The 21725-nt window shown below is 42.1% G+C and overlaps 1 protein-coding gene across 2 annotated transcripts in view; it reads right to left on the bottom strand.

Moving 5' to 3' along the window:
• The window catches only part of ALCAM (activated leukocyte cell adhesion molecule), a 99862-nt gene extending 79609 nt beyond the window's left edge, over positions 1-20253 (bottom strand). For both annotated transcript variants that reach the window (XM_018560025.1, XM_018560024.1), the window contains exon 1: positions 20114-20253. In XM_018560025.1, coding sequence (XP_018415527.1) covers positions 20114-20171 — 58 coding nt within the window. In that variant the 5' untranslated portion in view covers positions 20172-20253. The remainder of the gene's footprint in view (positions 1-20113) is intronic.
• Between the last annotated feature and the right edge of the window lie 1472 nt (positions 20254-21725).

Here is a 21725-nt window from a genome sequence, read left to right on the forward strand (position 1 = left end):
TTTAACTTGTCACAAAAAAGTTGGTTTTGTAATGGTGGTTTATGCACCTTGTACACGATAGGTTTATTTTAATTTTAATAAGGCCCTTTCACTTGAAATCGGTCATTTCAAATGTAACAAAGTGTGCGGGCACTGAAGGCTGTCTATGCATCCAATTAATGATGCCTTGCAAGAAATGCAACTTCTCCCTACTTTTTATCTACGTATGAGGGTCTCCATGCTCACTAGTAATAATATAGTCCTAGTACGACATTTGAATATGAACTCCAAAAGGACGCACAACATTTAACTTTTATTTTTTACCATAGCAAAAACAGCAAATGGCTAAAACGTTTAAAATACAGTCTGACAAAGTCCATTCCTGGTACAATAAACACCCTTTCTCAAGGTGTTAACATAACTCCACTCCTGGAACATGCTGTGTCATAACTGAACTTCTCCATACAGATGGAGTAATCATTAGACCCCAGGATTAGCCAGGGCTGGACAAATTCCAGGAGCCAGGTAGCCAATGCTCCTTAAAAATTGCAGCCGGCACCAAACTTTGGAGGTTTTCTCTAGTTGTTGTCAATGGAGCTGTCTCCTGTCCTGAAGTGGACAGATTGCTCCAAAATGTGAATATGCTTCAGCCCTGCCATATCCATATAGTCATATACAAGAGTGCAATTTAGGTTCAGCTCTTGCAGTGAAACACTAAGAAATAGAAGTGCCTCAGGAATGTATTTAACTCATTCCTATCAACCCCAAATGCCCAGTAGCTTCTATACAGCATATTAATCTTGCCTTTTCCTGCAATAGCATTCTACCGCTATTTCCCCCACGTTGCATCACACTCACTGTTTTTAATGGCCTTGAGGTCACTCCCATGACAACTCTGAACACGGCTAATAAATCATGACACTTCTATACCAATCTCAATCGATCTGAAATGTTCCAGGATTCAGTCTTTAGCATTCTCACAGTCTACCCAATGCAGTGATATCCACAAGAGCATATCATGCAATAAACCACATTCTGAGTTCTGCATGTTATATACTTATTTATGCAATCAATCTAACTCCCAAGTCTTATCTTTGTATCTCTTATCATATGGGGACATACGCTATACCACATCTAGAACTGCCTTCAGGACACATATCTGTCAACCAGTTTATCTTCTCCTGTCTAAACTCACTCCAAACTAACTGATCTTTAATCGTTTAACATTTCCTGAAAGTTACAATAGGATACATTTCCACTCTATCTTTTAACCTTATATCTTGTTGCACTATTTGCCAGTTCTTTTTTTTTTATCCATTTAAATTTGATCTGCCACCGGCAAGGATTTAAAAGGAGAAATAAACAAATTTTCTTGTCACTTTTCCTACCTTCACTTTTAATTAGATTTTACCTATTTAGCTTACTCGCTCTCAAAAATGCTTTTTCAGTTTCCTTTTCTCTAAACAAATGCTTAATTCCCTGGCTTGTTGTATACAGTCTTCCTCTCGCATATTATTACTTTTTAAAAACACACAAACTGCTCAAAGAGAACATCTCATTTCACACAGGAGAGGTGGTAAAAGTTAAAAAAAAAGACATTTTTCAATTCACAAAGCTTTTTTGCTGATTTCGGCCGTTATTTAAGAGATATCGCACGCAATTTAGGTTTGTTCAATTCACCAAATGATACAATGCTTGGAATCTCCACCAATTAACAGCAAGGTGTCATCCTTGACTCGGACCTCACCTTTCTTCCCCACATCCAATCACTATCCAAATCCTGCCGCCTTCACAACATCTCCAAAATAAGCCCCTTCCTGACCAATGAAACCTCAAAATTGCTCATCCACTCACTTGTTATCTCTCGTCTTGACTATTGCAACTCCCTCCTCATTGGCCTTCCACTACAAAGGCTATTCCCCTTCAGTCTATCATGAATGCTGCTGCTGCTAGACTCATCTACCTAATCAACCGCTCAGTTTCTGCAACCCCCCTCTGCCAATCCCTCCACTGGCTTCCAATAGCCCAAAGGATAAAATTCTAAAATATTAACAATGACTTACAAAGCCATTCAGAACTCTTCCCCCGGCTATATCTCAAACCTTGTCTCAAAAGTATCACCCTAACCGTCCCCTCTTCAAAGACCTTCTGTTTTCCAGCTCCCTCGTCAACTCCTCCCATGCTCGCCTCCAGGACTTCACTAGAGTCTCTCCCATCCTCTGGAAATCTTTACCCCAACCTATCTGTCTGTCTACCACTTTGACTGCCTTTACGCGATCCCTTAAGACTCATCTCTTCAGGGAAGCCTATCCCACCTCAACCTAACCACTCAACCATCATGTTCGCAAACAATTCATCCCCACACAGCTACCTCCTCATGTATCACTTCCCCCTCCCTTTTAGAGATTGTAAGCCCTCATGGGCAGGGCCCTCCATACCATCTTGAATTGTATTGTGATTGTAATGTCTTCCTTATATTGTAAAGCGCTGCACAAAGTGTTGGCGTTATATAAATCCTGTATAAAAATAATAATAAGTGTTTGCAGAAGTGATATTTTAACGCATAACTGGTCATTTAACCTTTCAATCCTAATTTTATCCAGCTTAATCTTTAAATACATACAGTAGTGCAATTCACAAATATTTTTTGCCCATTTATCCACCATTAGACAATTGTCACATAAAGCACCTCCTTCAGAGAGTCGCTATGACAGTTTTCTAGTGGTATTTTCTGCTAAGAGAGGGAGATTTGTGAGATGAATTGCAGTTTTTGGAAGAAGGAACTGTTGGCTTGTCTTTTAGTAGATATTTTTATTCTATTGTTTTTTTATTATTTTATAATTTAATAAAAATTTTTGTGAGTGGGGTTATAATTCGTAAACTTTGTAACATGTAAACTTTATTAAAACTATTGAAGTCCAGGGGTGTGGAATTCCTATCGCCCGATGCCCGGGACAGGCAGTTTCGAGTGAGTAGTTTTTTTTCTACATTTAGCCCGGCTGCGGGCAAGCAGGCTAAATGTAGTGTGGGAGCCATTTTGTACAAGTGATTTTAAACGGCTGTACAGCCGTCCAAAAATCACTTGTAACCTGCCTGAATCACGCTCCCCCTCTCCTCCCCCCTCTCTCCCCTCCCCATCTCCAGCGGCCGGCAGTGTACTGCTTTTGCCGTAGTTTTCGGGGTCCCCCCCTCTTGTGGGGAATCCGTGACCACGGAAAATTAGGTTCCCGAGCATGGAGCAGGGCAGAGAACGGTTCTCTACTCCATGTGTGAGAAATAGCACAGTGCTGTGCTAGAACTCCTGTGTTGGAGGTGACAGGGTCAATAAAGAGAACCTGTCACCTCCAAAAGCTATCACGCAAGGGCTTGTTACCCTTGTGTGATAGCAATAAAGTCAAGTGAAAAAAAAGTAAAAAATAAAATAACACTTAAAAATGTAAACATAAAAAAATTGGAAAAAATAATAAAAATGTAAATACATAAAAATATAAAAAAAAGGCGATAAAGTAAAAAATAAATAATGATAAAAAAATATTACAAAGCAAAAAAATAAGTAAAATAAAATCTAAAAAAACTTAAAACCAATCCCTATCATCTGCATGCAAATAAACGCATGCATGGGGCAGTGTGTGTGTGAGCGGAGTGGGTGATCCGTTACCACATGGCAATCGTGCACAAAACCATGTGGATGGCCAGCCGGTCACAGAATCGCACACCACCGCCGATCATGCTGGCAGTGCCATTATTGTCTAATGGCACCCCAGTCGCGCAAGGCAGATTGCGCAGTATCCCACCGCAATAACGCTCGTGCAATCGCACATAATCGTGATTGAAAACATTCAGAGATTACCATGCGGATGTAACCCCATTGAAATAAATAATGCCGCGAGGCAACCGTACACGACCTCACCCAAGTCTGCACCCGCCCCAAACAGTAAATTCAATTTCCCAAGTAATTTGGAAAAATTGAATTACCCGCACAAATCTGGTCCAGACTCCATCGCTATACTTACCTGTCAGGGAACGGTGCTTCCCATCCGCCAGTATGGGTGTACTATCTGTACCTGTGCCATTGTAATCTGAATTTCGCTCTCAAAATTCAAGCACTCGTTGGTCAGCGCAGTCATCTGACGGCACTGACCAACGAGAAGCTCTTCTTGGCATTGCTAAATACGGTTATGGTTAAAAAAAACAATCTTTTTTTGGATCAGGACAAGTAGATTTTCATGAGGGACAAGTAGATCAGGCCCCCACTTTAGTCCTTGGACAAGTAGTTTTTAAAAAAAAATGTCCACACCCCTGAAGTCGTTTACATACAACAGTCCAGTCTGTTGAAAACATGCCATTTGGCATTTTCTCCCCTTCTGGTCCTAGAATACATCAGTCAAACGTATTTTAACACCTTAATGTTAATTATACGATTCAAGACGTAAAAAAAAAAACAAAAACAAAAAAACCCGCTTAAGTTGCTAAAATAGCATCGAACACGTAAAAAAATAACTCCCTAACAGTCGAAAGTCTTAACAAGCATGCTAAATAACTATTGGGACTTTCGTGAGTACCATGTTTTGAAATGAAAAATATGGAAAGGTAAATTAACAACTAGAGAGCAAATAACGTTTTTCTTGGCTCCTATGTTTCTTTTCTATAACTCTGAATTATCCACTCAATCTTTTCAATCCTAATTTTCAAGTCAAGGTCTTGATTGGAGAGATGTTGAGGCCTTGTAATGGTGGTTTATTGTACATGACAAAATCAATCTAAATATCGTAGCCTTCACTTTAAAGAAGGTCGGCAGAATAAGAAATTACACGTGCAGAGGGGCTACCCCTGCATTGCAAGAGTTAGCTGCTTATTTTTCTCTCGGGGACCGAAAAAAGAAGAAGATCACTTACCTCTCTCCCGCTCCACTTCGGCAATAGAAAGTCCCTCAGCAGCCTTACGTCTAATACAGTGTATTAGATGTGATGACTCACGGATCATTAGAACGCCGTAGCCCAGGGGAGAAGAGGGCCGGTCTAGCAGCCAGGCGGGACCAAGGTTCAGGCGAATATATCTTTATTTTAGACCTTAGAGAAAAATGGCTAGTTAACCCTTGCAGTGCATGGGAAGCCGGACTGCAAAGGTAAATTTTTTTATGCTTACTGGAGTTGTTCTATAAAATCAGCCATTGTATGAAAGGTAAACACATTTTTACAGAGCTCTACATCCCACCTTCCACTAAAATATATACAAAGACATCCACGGTTTACAATTGGTAAAGTTACTGGCAAAGCCTGCTTGGGGACTCAGTTGCATTAACATCCTGTTATGCTCTGTCAGTGCTGTAAAATGCTACACATTCTTTTTTTATTATAAGTATTGGACAAAAGAACTATGCAACAATATCTTTAAAGAATGATGCATAAAAGCCAGCTATATGATATTCATATAACAATGTGTATTATACGAATTTGTCAGCCTTGAACTGAAGTTTTATTTTTTAATTTTGGGTTTTGCTTAGTGAATGGCACAGCAGAGTGAAAGGGGTGAAGGCACAACACAGGAATTGATGTATTTCATAGACACTGTTCAGTGCAGCAGGGAGCAAGAAATGCAGCTCCTTGCTGTACATATCAGGAGCACAGCTCAAGTCAGCAGAACTCGGATGAAATGTGAATAGTGTATGGCCAGCTATAGGATCATCTCTGAATTCTTGCATATTACACACCACAGTTGCTATTACCATAGCCCTAACAGAAAAATTTAGGTCTTCAATGACATTACTCTATAGCTTCACAGTGGGGATTACAACGCAAACGTATTGGAGGTGCAGGGGATGACTGAAAACAGTAAGCTGTGGAATGTTACCTACTGTCCTAGATACATATACATTTATCAGAATGTCAAGCAACATATGAAATGATGACACCATTGAATAGACCAGTGGTTCTCAACTCGTGGGTCGCGACCCAAAAGTGGGTCGCGACACCCTCTGCAGTGGGTCGCGGCGTCATGTCTGCATAGACCGGCCCATCTGCATTAGAGAGAACTAGAGGGGGAATTTGTGGTTCAGCCTGTGGAACCTCATAATGTCAAACTGTCCCCTCTCTCCCGGCCTCCCCCGGGCTCTCCGATAAAGTGGTATGGCCCGGGGAGAGAGGGGACTATTTCCACACTTTCGGGCCGGCGCATTAATATCGGGCCGCGGCGCCCGACAATTAAGTAATAGTTCCGGTCTGCACGGGAGAGTACAGCAGATATCAATCCGCCGCTGTATCTACTGTACTCTCCAGTCCAGATAGTTCAGTCGGCTGGAATCAGAGAAAGGTAGGCAGGCAGGCAGACAGGGAGATGTGCACTGTGGCAGGACAGGGGACACTGATGGATATTATGTATTCCAAGCCCACATAATATCCATCATGTATATCCATCACTGTCCCCTGATAATGTATGTTAATGAAATACACAATTAATGTTATTACACAGACTGGGCTCAGAATACATAATGTCCATCAGTGTCCCCTGTCATATTGTCCTCAGTCAGTGCAGAAGCTGGGGAGGGGGGGCATTAGCAGGGGGCTCCGCTGCAATTTTTTTACCTGCAGCAGAGCCTATGCTAATGCACCCCTCCCCCAGCTTCTGCACTGACAGGGAACTTTATGACAGGGGACACCGATGGTCATTATGTATTCCAAGCCCACATAATATCCAATAGTGTCCCCTGTCGTAATGTCTCCTGTCAATGCAGAAGCTTCGGGGGGCATTAGCAGGGGCTTAGTAGAGAACCTGCCGTGGTGCCCCTGCTAATGCCCCCCCTTCCCCATACAGACACCCTCACCACCCCCTCCAGGTTCTGCACTGACAGGGGACATTAGGACAGGGTACATTGATGGACATTATGTATTCCAAGCCCACATAATGTCCATCAGTATCAGTGGCGTAACCAGAGTTATGGGCGCCCGGGGCAGACATTCCCCCCATACCCCCCATTATATAAACATCCATTGGAACTGTACCCCGCAACCGCCACCCCCACACGTTTTTATTTTAATTTTTTTAAATATTGAATTTTTATTCTTTATAAACTTTTAAAATTTTTTTAATTCATTTACTTTCAGCAAAATATATATTGCTGAATACTGCACAAGTTGTTTTGTGTAATAAATTAAAATGTTTCAGAAATGAAATCATTTTTGGGTCACGCCTTAATGACCAAGGAAACATGTGGGTCCCGAGGTTACACAGGTTGAGAACCACTGGAATAGACCATACCCTGCTACATTTAAAATGTATCCATTTTAGACTTACTGATTACAAAACTGGTTTGTCCAAGCTGGATTTTCTTAATCCACTCTCTCAAAAGAAGTATTTTAGATGCATTCCCGTATCTATAAATTATATTATTTGGGCTGCCTGGAAAAAATATAGACATATAAATATACACAAACAATATAACTTGCTATTAAACAAACAGACCTGGTTTGCTCAGATAGTGACTATTGGTCTCAATTAAACTGATAATTAAATCAAAAGGCTTTTATGCTATTTCAAATGCTGATTAACTCACCTATGCTGCACCTTGATAGTTAAAAATGTTTGTTTCCTGCAGTCAGCTGGTTGCCTGAGCACTGGCCCCGATATTCTGTTTTAGGTTGGCTGCTTTCCGTTGCAGGGTCCTATGGAGCAACCCCTTGTGTTAGTAAGCTGTGTGTGTCTCCATAAAACACACAGGCACAGCATGGCAAGCCACTCCCCTGCTCTTCATTCTACCCTCTCCTTCCTCCCTCCCTTTTCCATGCAAGTAGTTGGGCAGTTGCTGGAGTCAGCTCTGTCCCTTGTGAGCTTGTACTGGACAGGAAGTTCAGGGAAGTGGAGCTGAGAGAGGTGAGGCTGTTTGGATACATGATGACTGTACGTGCTTGGGAAAAAAATTTAAAGAATACTTTGCTGGGCAAATGTATATTTGTTTGATGTGGACTATTGGAAAAAAATATGCTCTGTGAATAGGACCACATAACATATAGTTGGGTTTGCTCAATTTTGCCTGTTAAAAGTTGAAATACATTTTAAACCAGACCTACCCCCCTGATGGCTAGCAGGGTAAATGATCATATAGCAGCTTAGAACAGCTAAAATGGGGCAAAAGCATATATCTGTAAAATGAATGAAATAGAAGCATGGAAATGATGCCACTAAAAAGGTACATTCTCTTCTACAGCAGGCCCTCAGGAGAGCAATAAGCAGGACATGAGCGACCCCATCAAATCACATAAGAAAATATCAGTCAGAGGCAAGATTGGGCAGGATATATCAATATTTATCACAGGATAGTTTAACTTCCCATTCACAATTTAGTGTAACCTAGTTGTCCTTTATTTCTTTTCTGTGTTTTACCTTTGTTTTCTTTTAATTGTATATCTTGTCTTTAACCTTCAATCATGATTGGATAATGGTTTAATAAAGTAACCCATGTCATTCCTCTTGCCAACTCATCTAGCAGTGAATGTGTATAGACAGCTATAAGCTCTTTATCACTCCCAATCCCCCAGGTCTCCAACAATCCTTACTCGGTAGCTGTGAAAACTATGTGCATTGCAATGCATGGTAATGTGCAACGTTGTGCATTGACATGCAATTTGGGTATTTCCATTCATTCTAATTTAAAGGGTATCAGGGCAAAACAGACAAAACTGCAAAGAATTGTTTGCAGCCTTAAAGTTTGAGGTAAAAGTTACAGTATTTTTCCTATTTTAAGTGTATTTGTGTGTCAGAAGATAACCTGCCACCTCATTCAATGTTTTGCTTATCCAATACAAACAAAACAAACAGTGTACAAATATGATGATCTAGCACCATAAATATTTGCCATTTACAAATAGCATTTTAATTGTGTTGCAGTACCCTAGGGCTGTATTGAAGGCTCTCTTTTCCTGCAGTCTTCAAGGTAGTCAAACATACAACTGCAAGGCCTTTAAAGTGACACTAAACTCAGGAGTTAAATCTTTAGGACTTGTTCACACCAAATGCAGACCAGATCTGCAAGAGTTTCTGCACACGCAGTGCAGTGAGTTATACCACAGGATTTTTTTAAAATTTAAAATGGGCTTTCAGTGCGTTCCAGGGCGTGTTTTATGTGTTTGCATGCGTTCCAGAGCAGGTAAAATACGGCTTGCTGCAGTTTTTTTTACATGCTCTGGAACTGAACGCTGCAGTGTGAACTAGAGCTCAAAATACCATTGGAATACATTGGACGTAGTTTTGATCCGGTCTGTAACTGCTCTGCTCCTGGAACACGCTTGTTGTGAACAAGCCCTAAAAATGCATTCAAGCACCTGAACTATAAACAAAAATAGCTTATTGGTGTATCACTGCGCTGTAGATCCTCAAATCATCTCTGAATTGGTGCTGACACTGTCCTGCCTTCTGGAGGGTGGCTACTTTTGTTCCCCATGAGATTATAGTCCATCACAGGAGTGAGCTTGGAGCGGTGACTACTTTACAACACACACAGGGACCATGGGGAACAAAAGTACCCACCCTCCAGAAGGAAGGACAGTGTCAGCACCAATTCAGAGATGATTTGAGCATCTGAGTGATACACAAACAAGCTAAATTTTTTTTTATAGTTAAGGTGCTTGAATGCATTTTTAAGATTTAAGTCCTGAGTTCAGTGTCACTTTAAAAATAGTTTTCTCACATATACGGAGGATGTCAACTATGCTTGACAATTCGGAGTACATGCCTAAAAAGGTAGGAAATAGATTCAATAATTTAAAAACAAACATTGAACAAAAACTAATGTACTAAATATTCATCTATATGTTCAGTACTGTGATTCTACAAAGGGAAAAAGCAAGTAGGGACATTGAGGCTATATTTCAAAATCAGATGGGAGTCACACAAAGCATTAAAACAAGATGTAAGTGATATTCCCATGTGCTCCCCCATGAGTTTTCACAGCACACTGCTAAGTCTCCAGGCATTAAACACAAGAAATCAAATGTTTTATGCTCTAGAGCTGTAAAAGCTGGGTGGTCTTTAGAAACTGTACAGCTCAACAAAAGAAAAAAAGAACACATTGTCCATCTTTGGTCTATGACACTGCTCTGATGTTGTAACATACAGATATTTTACATAAAAGGCAAAGAAGTGACCTTATCCTGCTCTGCTCTGTGTACAACAACTCACCACGATGTAAGAACTGCACTTCTAGTGGTTTTAAATAAGACAGGCTGACTTCTTATACAAACATTGTTTAATAATTTTCTGGTTCTACAGCACTTATTTTTTAAACAGTGTATCTTGGTTATATCTCAGCAGCAAGGTAAGTCGTTGTAAATGAAACATTTTAAAATGTTGCAAATGTTGTCATGGCAAAGCTTCCAACACTTTGATTGTCATGAAAAAAGGCATACATCGTCATGGCAAGTAAGATGCATAATTGCCCGCCAATCTAAAAATTGTCCACCCCCTGTACCTGTTTCTCTTAGATCTATGGAAAGACATTTAGTGAATGGCCTTTTCATAGTTATGAATGAAGACTGTGGTGTGCATGGTTGGAAGTAGCGGAATACAGCTAGAAGCTTACTGAATTAGCATCTGTGTGGATTCCAGCAGGGTGTTGGATGCAATGAAGATCTCAGAAGTGTAGCAATAGAAAAGACTTTGGGAGGGGTGGGGGTGTACATTTCAAGGATAACTGTACTAAGTTATCCCTTAAATGAAAAAAATACCTAACAAACTTTAACCATCTGATGAAGAATGAGTCACAGTGATAAGTGATTCAGTTCTTTCATTTGCAGCTTGAGCTATGGAGCTCAGTAAACAGGCTTTTTACATGCTATGCTTAAAGCTCGAACAGAAACTAAAGCGCTACCTGATGGCTAAACAGACAAAATCATCTTTTTCTTTTTTTTTCTTTCTGGTCATGATAAAAGGGACTGTGTACTATAAATATGTTGCTATATTCTTTAACTGCAGCCAGAAATAGAAAATCATAATTTAATCTAGTCATGTGTTTATTAAAATACTTAATAAGCAGTTCCTTAACCAGTCATATTGTCATTAGCATGCAGATGGGTTTGGAAGGGCAGAACTGCAAACAAATCAGGCTTTACGACATTGCACACAAGGGCAACCAGTGATGGCCAAATCAATGAGCTACTGTTCCCTTACATTCAATGACATTCTTGACCAAGCCATATTGCTTTGAGTGCAGTGAAAAATGTAAATGTACAGGACCTGTTCTGGCTGAACAGAAATACACATTTGTGGTAGGTAAGACAGTTCAAGCTTATGTATTACTACGGTGTATTCAGCTATTTGCCTGCACTCATGTTTTACTAAAATATATTCAGCCAAATGTATACATTTAATCAAGTTATCATCAAAAATTAGAAATATCTTTTTTTTTTTACCATGAAAATACTACTAACACAATACCGAGAAAATAGAATCATAATATACTTTAATTATGACCTAACTTGTATGTGTAAGTGTTTTGTAATCTTCCCAGATAATCACCTTCCAAGGTGACTCAAGTTGTGAGCAACAGCTGCAGGAACGGCACAGAATGATGTTCTGCCGAGACACTATATTGATCCTCCTGTAAAAAGTAGCACAGCCTACCACAAATCTTATTTTTCTCCTGTAGAGAAACAGCTAAAGGTAATGACTCCCACAGTTTAGATAGCACAGTATAAACCCAATTAACCAGCAGGTCTGTAGGATTACAACAATGTACTTCACAAAAACGGAGCCTTTTATATAATTTTCACCAACATTACCATTATGGTCGAAGAACCAAACTAATGTCCTTTAGTTGAGGAATTATTTTCTAAATTATTACAGATTATGAAAAGAACACCAAGTTATTAAATACCAAGCAAGCTAAAGACTTTGCTATGATAAATGGCCTTTGCATATTTATAAATGAAAGAGAAAAATGGTATTCTCTGACAGTTCTGAAGGAAACACAAAAGGAATAGTATTTCATGGAACATAAAATGCATTTCCAATCATGAATATCTCTATATTCAATAATGAATTTTAAAAAAGACTGCCGATTCCCCAATGCTTATAACTCTGAAAGGTTTTGTTTGTGGCAGATACACAGATTGGCTGCCTCTGCCATAGAGACCCTATCTGAGATCGCCTCTGCTGAGGTGGACTATTTGTTACACAAGTCCGGTGACAGTGCGGTAAAAATTAAATAAATACCATCCCTTATTTAAAATACACAAATGCAGTGTTACAAATTTTACTTCAGAATAACACTGCATGCACAATGGTTTGCAATTGCACTGCACTGGAACGCACGGCATTGGGGTACCGTGCTTTCCAGTGTGGCCCATCACGCTGTGGGTGGGAGGCACGTTTGGGGTGCCATTGAAATGAATGGCACTGCAACGCACATCCTGCAGAATTTGTCAGGCCGAAACCGAAAATTACTTTTTTCCCACCTTTTATCATTTTGTTTTTTATAATTGTGTTGTAAGCACATGGCACTTGAATAGCTCCAGCAAGGGAATGAGAGCTGCCAGTGACAAGATTCCGCAGACAGCAGCTGAATGTAAATACAGCAGGTAGTGGGCTGGTGCAATAGTCAGTCTGCTATTGGCCATTTCAAATAGCAATAGCTGGCTATTGCACCCGCCCACTGCTTGTTGTGCCCATGGAGGAGAGAGCTAGGGATACAACCAACTAAATGATAATGAGAATAGTTGCCAACTATTCTCATAATCAATTGTTGATTATTAGATTAGTTGGTTGCAACCCTGGTAGCCACCACTCCAAGTTCACACCTGTGATGGACTACAATCTCAATACAAATTAGTAAACTAAATGTGAGCTTGTAGTCCATCATGGGAGTGAGCTTGTAGTCCATCATGGGAGTGAGCTTGTAGTCCATCATGGGAGTGAGCTTGTAGTCCATCATGGGAGTGAGCTTGGAGCAATGGCTACTTTACAACACACACAGTAGTCACCGCTCCCAGCTCGCTCCCGTAATGGACTATAATCTCATGGGGAACAAAAGTAGCCACCCTCCAGAAGGAAGAGCAGTGTCAGCACCAATTCAGAGATGATTTGGAGGATCTACAGCCCAGTGATACACAAATCAGATACATTTTGGTAATTGTGAAGGTACATGAATGCATTTTTAAAAGGTTTCAAAGGAGAACTATGAGGCGAGTGAACATCACCCATCCTCATAGTTCAAGCCGACGTGTGACAATGAAACGGTCACACGTCGGCTCAATAGATCAGGAAGTGAGTGAATACATACCATCGCTCGCTCACTTCTCGATCATCTCCCTGCAGAGAGCAGTGACTGTCAGTCACCGCTCCCCGCATGGATTCCCCCTCCCCGATCCTCCTGTGCGGACTGGAGGAACGAATGAGGGAGGGGGCGGGTACAGCTGGCTCTGCCTCTACATAGGCAGAGACCGATGTCATTCACGCAGCTGGGTGGATCTCGACAGCATTGTCGGGATCTGTACCATCTGCGGCGGTGTCAGCATACCGCGAGCTGTAGCTAGTGATATACTGAGCTTTGGGTCACGGGAGGATGCTAGTATATGTCCTCCCGTGACCCTTAAGAGAACTATGGGGAAAAAACACTTACCCCATAGTTGTCTTTTAACTCTTGAGTATAGTGTTGAGGCACATTTTGACAGTCAATGAAAACTTTTTTTCCAAACGTTTGTGTATAAACTTGCACATGGAGTCACCCTACTATGTATGTTTACACTTTGGAAAAGAAAGGAGGTAACTATGTTGGCTTATTTTGGGGTAAGGAATAGCTATGGAAATTAATCTTTCATCATACATGGCAGAAATAGTTGAATTGTCCAATGATCATTTTATGTCCATATTCAATAGTGCTGAATCAAATCATATTTCCACTTTTGCAGCCAAACTGGACCAACCAATAATGTATATCTGTTACATGTTCCCAGTCACATAACATAACTTTAAAAAATATTTAAATATTGCTGCTTGAATTTTACATGCTCTTTTCTGAAAACCCCAGGACTTAAAAATCTGACTTAGTTCACACTTTGTGTAATGTTTATGAGGGGATTTATATTAGTCATAATTAACGCTGTCTGTACTGTGCTGACAGATTTCATTATCAGGTAATAACTAGATGTGCAGGACTGTCTGTCCTAACAGAGGGCTAAAAAACTCAAGTACTAATAAACTTTGCAAATAACCTGCTCCTCAGTTTGTCTTTTATCTCCACATCTCCGCCACCCTTTCAAAGCAATAGAAGCTGCCTATGGAGCCCTATATATAAACCTACTCCAAAGAAACAACTAGAAAGGTAAGGTTTTTTTATTTAGGTGTGTTGTGGGAATGGGAACACAAAACATATATTGGGAATTTCTCGATTTTGGCTGCAAAGCTGGAAATAACAACACTGAGGGCAAACATTGAAATATTTTGCAAGTCACTGTTAAACTGTTTGAACTAGGTCAATCTTATTGCTATTTGCTTTAGACAACAATGAACCTAATTAGAACAGAATACAAGGAAAGGTACCAACACTAAAGGGGGTAGACACAGCTCATTTCTTGCTTACACATATACAAAATGTGTTTTACTTCCCTCCATACAACCTGAGAATATCAACCAGCCTCCACCCAAACCAACCCTATAGTGCTATATGTCTGTACAACGGTGGTAGAGTCACTGAACTGGTAGCTCCTTTGGGAACATGGACTGATATGAATACTATACATAAACGATAAAGCACTGCAGAATTTGTTGACACCATATAGATAAAAGTAGGTTATCTTAGACAGAACTCCAAGAAGACAGCTAAATGCACATTAGAAATTATATATATATATATATATATATACACACACACACACACACACATATACATATATATATATACATATACACACACAATATATTTATTGAATATTGGAAATTCTGCTAATCCAGTCTCGCCATTCACACTGCCTCAAACCAGAGATGGTTTGAGTATTTCTTGGTTTCGCTTTCCAGCTTCCTGTTCACTGGATAATGAAGCGGAGTCATTGTCCAATGTGCAGGCTAGAGGCACACAGATGGTTCTAAAAAGCTACAGAAAAGAAGAGACTCAACTCGGCAGAAGTGCGTGACCCACAAAATCATGTAGATGGAATTACAAATCATTTGGCAGGTATAACTGTTCGCACACATGTATTAAGCAGTTTACCTGGGGTTCCACTGTAAGCTGCAATGCATCAAGAACATTTCTACACAGGGGCGTATCTAGAAATCACAGGGCCCCATAGCAAAATTTTGTATGGGGCCCCGTGATTGCTAGTTATGCCACTTGCAGAGCCCTGATATACCAAACAGACCACCTGAGAGTGACCCTGCAGAGTCCACCATATACTCTCTATAGTGGGCTCTGCAGGGTTTCAGATGGGCTGCACACCTCTTACCTGTCAGCGATGTCCGCCTCCGTGGTCGCTGGGGCCACGCCTCCTCTTCCATCCCCGGGCCCGCCTTCTCCTACGTCCCCGGGCCCTGCCTGCTCTTAGTTCGCTGGCCAGTGATGTAAGAGGTGGGGTTGCTCTTAGGCGGGCCCCGTTTCCTCCTTCACTGCGAACGCCGGCCTCTTCTGCCGTAGCAGCTGGCTGTCACTGACACAGCTCCGCAGTAGCTGTGAGGGGAAAAGCCGCTGCTGAGCTGCGTCAGTGACAGCCAGCACCCTTTCATGCCATAGCGACCCACACGGCATCAGAGGGATGCCCTGGCCGGGCGCCATAGCGGCCGCCTGGGTCGCTATGGTGATTGGGACGCCACTGTTTCTACCCATTAATACTCTTTTGCAGGACTGCAATGATGTTTTACTAGAAAACACCCTGACCTCCTAAAATTTGGAATATGTTGTAATATATGTGTTACGTGCCAGCACGATTGTTATTTTCAGCCATGTGACTGTTGTCTTCAGCTCACATTGGTCCTCGTGGCTAAAAACAACAGTTGTTGTGACCAGTGATGATTGTTGTAGCTTAGTGAATTGAGCTTAAATTATTCAGTTTTCAAAGAACTGCATTGGGATTAATGCCTTATGTAATTTCAAATCAGTCCCTTCCCCAATTAATTCTCTCATCCACCTACTGATGTTTCAGTTACAACTGTCACTTTACTGCAGACTGCGGCATATTATCCCTTATACTTCCAATAGGCTGCATTGGCATTTTTGTCATGCCTAATTACAACAAATAGTACAACAAATATGTTTGCACTCTCCGAGCTTGACTGTTTCACACTCTTTACAGCTCCCTCTGAGAGATCAGAGGAGCAAAAGGATAAAATGCATTTGTGCACTGGCCACGCTCCAGTGAACTACAATAAAGTTAGATCCAGCTTGAAAATATAAATAGCCCTGAGACACGACGTGTGTAAATCTGACCATTGCCTTTATGAAAAATAAAAGTTGACAGGCTTTATGATGGAGACATGGACCATAAGGCAAAATCTCGACAAGGCACGACTATGTTTTAATCCTAACATTTCCACCCAGAGGCTAGTGATAAGAGGGATTTTCATATGCTTTCATTTAAGCGATAACAAATACATAATGAACATCTGTACTAAATACCAGCGTGCTGCCAAAAGTCTACATGGCTAGAAAGCAAAACGTTCCGTGTAAAATTTCATTTCCAAACATCCTTACAAGTCATATTATGTCCTGTTCTCCAACGACCTAATGAATGAAAACACAATGCCTGCATCATCCTGCAACACGTTTTTTTCCAAGGAGTGCAGGGAACACACCCTTTTCAAACCATTGCCGAATTTGTATCCAAAACATAAAACAAATTATCCATCACAACTGGCGAAGCACTAATCCTGTACACTTAGGCAATTAAATCAAATGATATGCGACACAAATTAGTATTTGTGATATGCTGTCCACAAACATAATCAATACCCCTTATGACTGTTACACAACAAGTCTGTGTACATGATATACTCATTACAGACAGGAGTATTCCCAACTCATACAATATCAGAAAAGCAGCCACTGTACAATGCCTTATAACACAAGTAGCATGTGAGAAATAATGAGGGGAATTTATCAAAACTGGAGCAGCTGTGCATGGCAACCAATCAGCTTCTCTCTTCAGTTTGTTCAGTTAGGATTTGAAAATGAGAGAGAGGTGCTGATTGGTTGCCATGCACAGCTGCTCCAGTTTTGATAAATTCCCTTCAATGTGTTACATGTTTAGGATTCCATTATGACAGTATAGGGGGAGGGGAGAAATGAGAGCAGGGCAGAGGTTATTACATTTTTCGGAATACAAGTTGAAAGACGAATGTTTGATTGTGGTGGAGTCTTTTCAGCACCACATCAGAATGCCATGCTACCTATAGCCACACGTTGGCAGTATTATTACAGGCAAAGAGGGAGTTGCAAAGAACGCAGGATACATGTTACAGAATTCATGTGACTCGTAAAGAAATCACTTACATAGTTTTTAAGTTGAAAACAGAATTTAACTATGTCCAGGATGCTGACCAGCCATTAAAAAAAAAAGTATCTTCATTATAAACTGCTCAAACGTCCATCAAGGTTATTACTGATATTTATGTCTGGGAATAAACACTTTGGCTACGACATTTGTGCAATTACATCAAAATGAGCCGGGTTATTTCTTAAGGGACAGTCTGAGATCCGCTGAAAATAGCTGCACTATGCTGGCACTGGACTGCTTCCACAGATTACAGCTTCCAAATTGCTTTACAATACTGGAGAGATGGATGCTGCTGTTAAATCCTGAAATAAAATTGTTTTATAGCCCACTGGCGCAGACAGTTGGAGATGTGAGAGCACTGGAAGATCAAGTAGCAAATATATGACCACAAATCTTGTACCGCTATGCTTTGCACAAAAGAGGGATTTTTTTTATTGCAGTTCTTTCTTTAAAGTGCCGCCACACCCTTATACACATTAATGTTCCAAATAAACTTATACAAAAGAGTTTTTTTTTTTTTTTAATCATTTATTAGATCATCTTCATTTAATAAAAATAATATAAGGTGTATATTTCAATGGCCAAGCCTACCCTCCCCACCACCTCTATTGTAATTTAAGCAAACATAAAATGACTAGTAAGTATACTTCCAAGCCCAGTTTCTTTTGTTTCCTGTTTGCATTCCTCTCACACACACCGGGACTAGTTGTACAATCAACTCTTCACACCATCCTTCAGGCGCAAGTAGCCAAACCAGAAGAACAGCTTTGGCCAACAAAAAAAAAAACTGTTTTATTTTCCGTTGCTCTTTTGTCTAATTAAAGGGTAAAGTTTTTAAACTCAAACATCTAAGACGCTTGGAAATCAAATATTAGTTTTCCAAGAAAGGAGGAACGTCAGCCTTAAACTATGACCCAAGGAACGGGGGAGAAAAAAAAAGCCCTGCAACAGAAAGAGCACACATCTAACAAACGCTACGTGGAGAAGGATGCACACAACATCACAGCACTTACAAAAGCAGTTCAGCACCAAACAGGTTTCAACATGCAAATGAGGCTCCGAGGTACTCCTCCATTCAATGGAAAACACAAATCAACCAAGGGTCCTACTGTGCTTGTCTTTGTTACAAGCCAACATAGGCACTATGGAGTGCCCAGGCAAAAAGAGAGCTATAAATCAATAGTAAGATAGCCTGATGAGCCTGTTACTGGAGTTGTTTGAACGAAGAAAAGCCCCATAATACTGCTCAGCCGGCTGTCTGACTTTTACTTGAAGACGGAGACTATAAAAATAAACATATATTTGAAAAATGCGTGTGTGATCTGGATAATTCTGATCTCTAAACAGATGTAAGGAAATATGACCACAACGCCACAAAAGGGCTGAGGCTGGGATGGGAAGACAAGAAGCGTCGAATCATTTCCATTCAACCCACAGCACAGTGCTGCCTCTATACACAGTCAGTCACGGTTAAAGTGAAAGATTCCATTCTCACAGATCTAGTTCTGGCTAAATCTGACATTATCTAGCATGTACTGCATAGCTTCTAAGAAGTTTCATTGACAAAACAAAAGACAGATTACACAAAGATTCCCGTTACGGTGCAGCATGGTTACTTAGATTGCCAAAAGTGTAGAGGGTAACCTTTACAGCAGCCTTTCTCAACCAGGCTTGCTCCAAAGCTAGCTAGGGCTTCCTTCATCAATAAGTGATTTCCACCTCTCAGATATATAACCACTGCCACCAAACATCTTATTAGCTATGGGCAAGGGGCATTCTCCCCAGTGACCGCCAATGTAAGGGGCATAGTAACCAATAGAGGGCATTCTAATCAATGACCACCAAGGTAAGGGGGGCATTCTAATCAATGACCACCAAGGTAAGGGGGGCAGTCTAACCAATGACCACCAAGGTAAGGGGGGCAGTCTAACCAATGACCACCAAGGTAAGGGGGGCAGTCTAACCAATGACCACCAAGGTAAGGGGGGCAGTCTAATTAATGACCACCAAGTGGGGCGATCTAACCAATGGCCACCAATGCAAGGGGGGCATTCTAACCAATGACCACCAATGTAAGGGTGCAGAGTTCTCCCCACTGACCACAACACTACTAAACTGTGAGCTGTAGATATAATAGATTTTTGGTATATAGGTTCCCCTGAGACCCAAAATGATTTCAAAGGTTCCTCCATAGAAGGAAGGATGGAAGAGGGCTGATTTTCTGAAATGGATCCAATTGACTAATGAAATGAATAAAGTACAGAACCTGACTTGAGCTTTTGACCGGCCATCAAACAGCCCAAGTGAGACAGAACTGACCATCATGTGTAGGCTAACATAGGAGGGGTGCCATGTCCTGGAAGGCCAGCAGATAGACTACAATCAGGGTACTTCCAAAGCATGACATCAGCCAGAAGAAACGAGGCCACTTTTAATCAATGATTGTCCAGATCCTGAAAGTGGCATCTCTCGGGAGGCCCCTCTGAACCAGGTATACACCCGGCTGTGACGTCATCACCGAACAAGATACAGCTGCGATCCCGTGCGCACACAGGAGGAGGACAGTGTGATGATCACAGACAGGGGACATAAACTTTGAAGTGTAGACAGAGGAGCCCCTACCCATCCATCACCCCCCTTTCTCCTCCATTCCCCGCCACATTTACCTGTCCGGAGGATGGCCGCACACAGGACACACACGGCCAGGAAACTACTTGCTGTCATGGCTCAAAGATCCGATCCCAACACACATACACTGGTAGATGCAATCGCCCGGACCGGCCGGGTGTGGATGGAGGGCACCTGTAGCTCTGGGGTCCACTGGTGATTAGTGTTCTCCCCGTCCTCTTCGCAGGGCTATCACCTGGCACTGCAGCGCACAGTCCCCCGGATGCCCTCTCCCGGGCTCTGTGAGTCAATCACAATCACCAAGAAGTCGCACACGTCCCGCAGATCCCCAGCCACCACATCAATCCTCGGCACCGAATCACCACGTCCCGCCAAGTACCACTGCCACTACTACACAGGGAGGCTCCGTCCTGCAGCCGCTGCTCCCGAGTCACTACTGACTCTCTTCTCTCTTTCCAACCTCACTCTCCCTCCTACTCCTGTCCCCACAGCCTGCCTACGCGCGCTCCCGCGATCAGGCGCGGGCACTCTTCACAGTGCGGACAGGGCACGGCGTGTGCACAGACAAACTTTCCCAGGTGCTCCCCCACCCGTCAGCACTACTTTCAGTAGAGAGCGGCTCATGTGCTAGGGGAACAACGCTAGACTGTCCCTCATTAGAGTCACAGGGACCCACGTCACTTATTGGGGGGGATGCCGGTCCCCCCCCGCCCCTCCTCCTCACTAGCCGCAGGTGTTGGGGCGGCGCGTGCACGAGCCTTCAGCAGGTGTCTCGTGCCGTCCTCCTCGCGGCGCTGCAGGACCTCTAGTGACAGAGCATGAGCCGAGATCGACGTGCACGCGTTCGCGCGCGCCTGTAGCCGACTGCTGCGCTTCACGTTGCTGCTGTCCTGCTCTAACAACGGGGCCACCTGCTCGGTTTGTCCTGCGGGACGTGACCTGACTGGGCTGCTGTTCACAATGGCGGGGGCGTGTCGGGGTCTGGGCTCGTGTCGTGTGCTGGCGGATGCCCTTTACTACTTTTCTCAGCAGCAGCAACAACAGGTAGCAGCTCATCCGAGGGGGCTACAGACGGAAACAAGTGCGCTTCACTTCTTCTTATGATGATGATGATGTGCGTTCATGTGATGACCCGGACACCCGCTTCATTCGCCACATTCCTGAGCGCTGCCTCTCCCTTGGGTGTATAAAACCCTCATAACTAGGAGGATCTAACTGGCAGAAAACCGTATGGAATGAACTCTGAAGAGCTTCTGATAACCCGCGTAAACATCTGCTAAATGTTCATACCCATTAGATTCTTCTTCCATTCCTCTAGCTCAGTATTTCTCAACATTTTTTTTCAGTCATTTAAAAGGTTTCCAAAACACTTTAAAAGGTTGCCAAATGTCGAGGTACCCCCGTCTGAGGCTTGGTTCATATCTGGGCAACTCCTAACCGCGTGGCAATCGTGCGCAAAACCATGCGGATTGCTATGTGGTCACAGAGTCGTCGATCGCGCTGTGGGTTCCATTATATACTAATGGCACCCCAGTTGTGCTGGGCGGATCACGTGGTTTCCCGCCGCAATTCCGCCCGTGCAATTGAACATGATCACAGGTTAAAAAAAAGCAGCGCGTCATGTGTCGTAAAAAAAGGTACTTGTATCTA

The sequence above is a fragment of the Nanorana parkeri genome, unplaced genomic scaffold (genome assembly GCF_000935625.1).
Source record: "Nanorana parkeri isolate BGI_ZX_2015 unplaced genomic scaffold, ASM93562v1 scaffold427, whole genome shotgun sequence".
Taxonomy (NCBI): Eukaryota; Metazoa; Chordata; class Amphibia; order Anura; family Dicroglossidae; genus Nanorana; species Nanorana parkeri.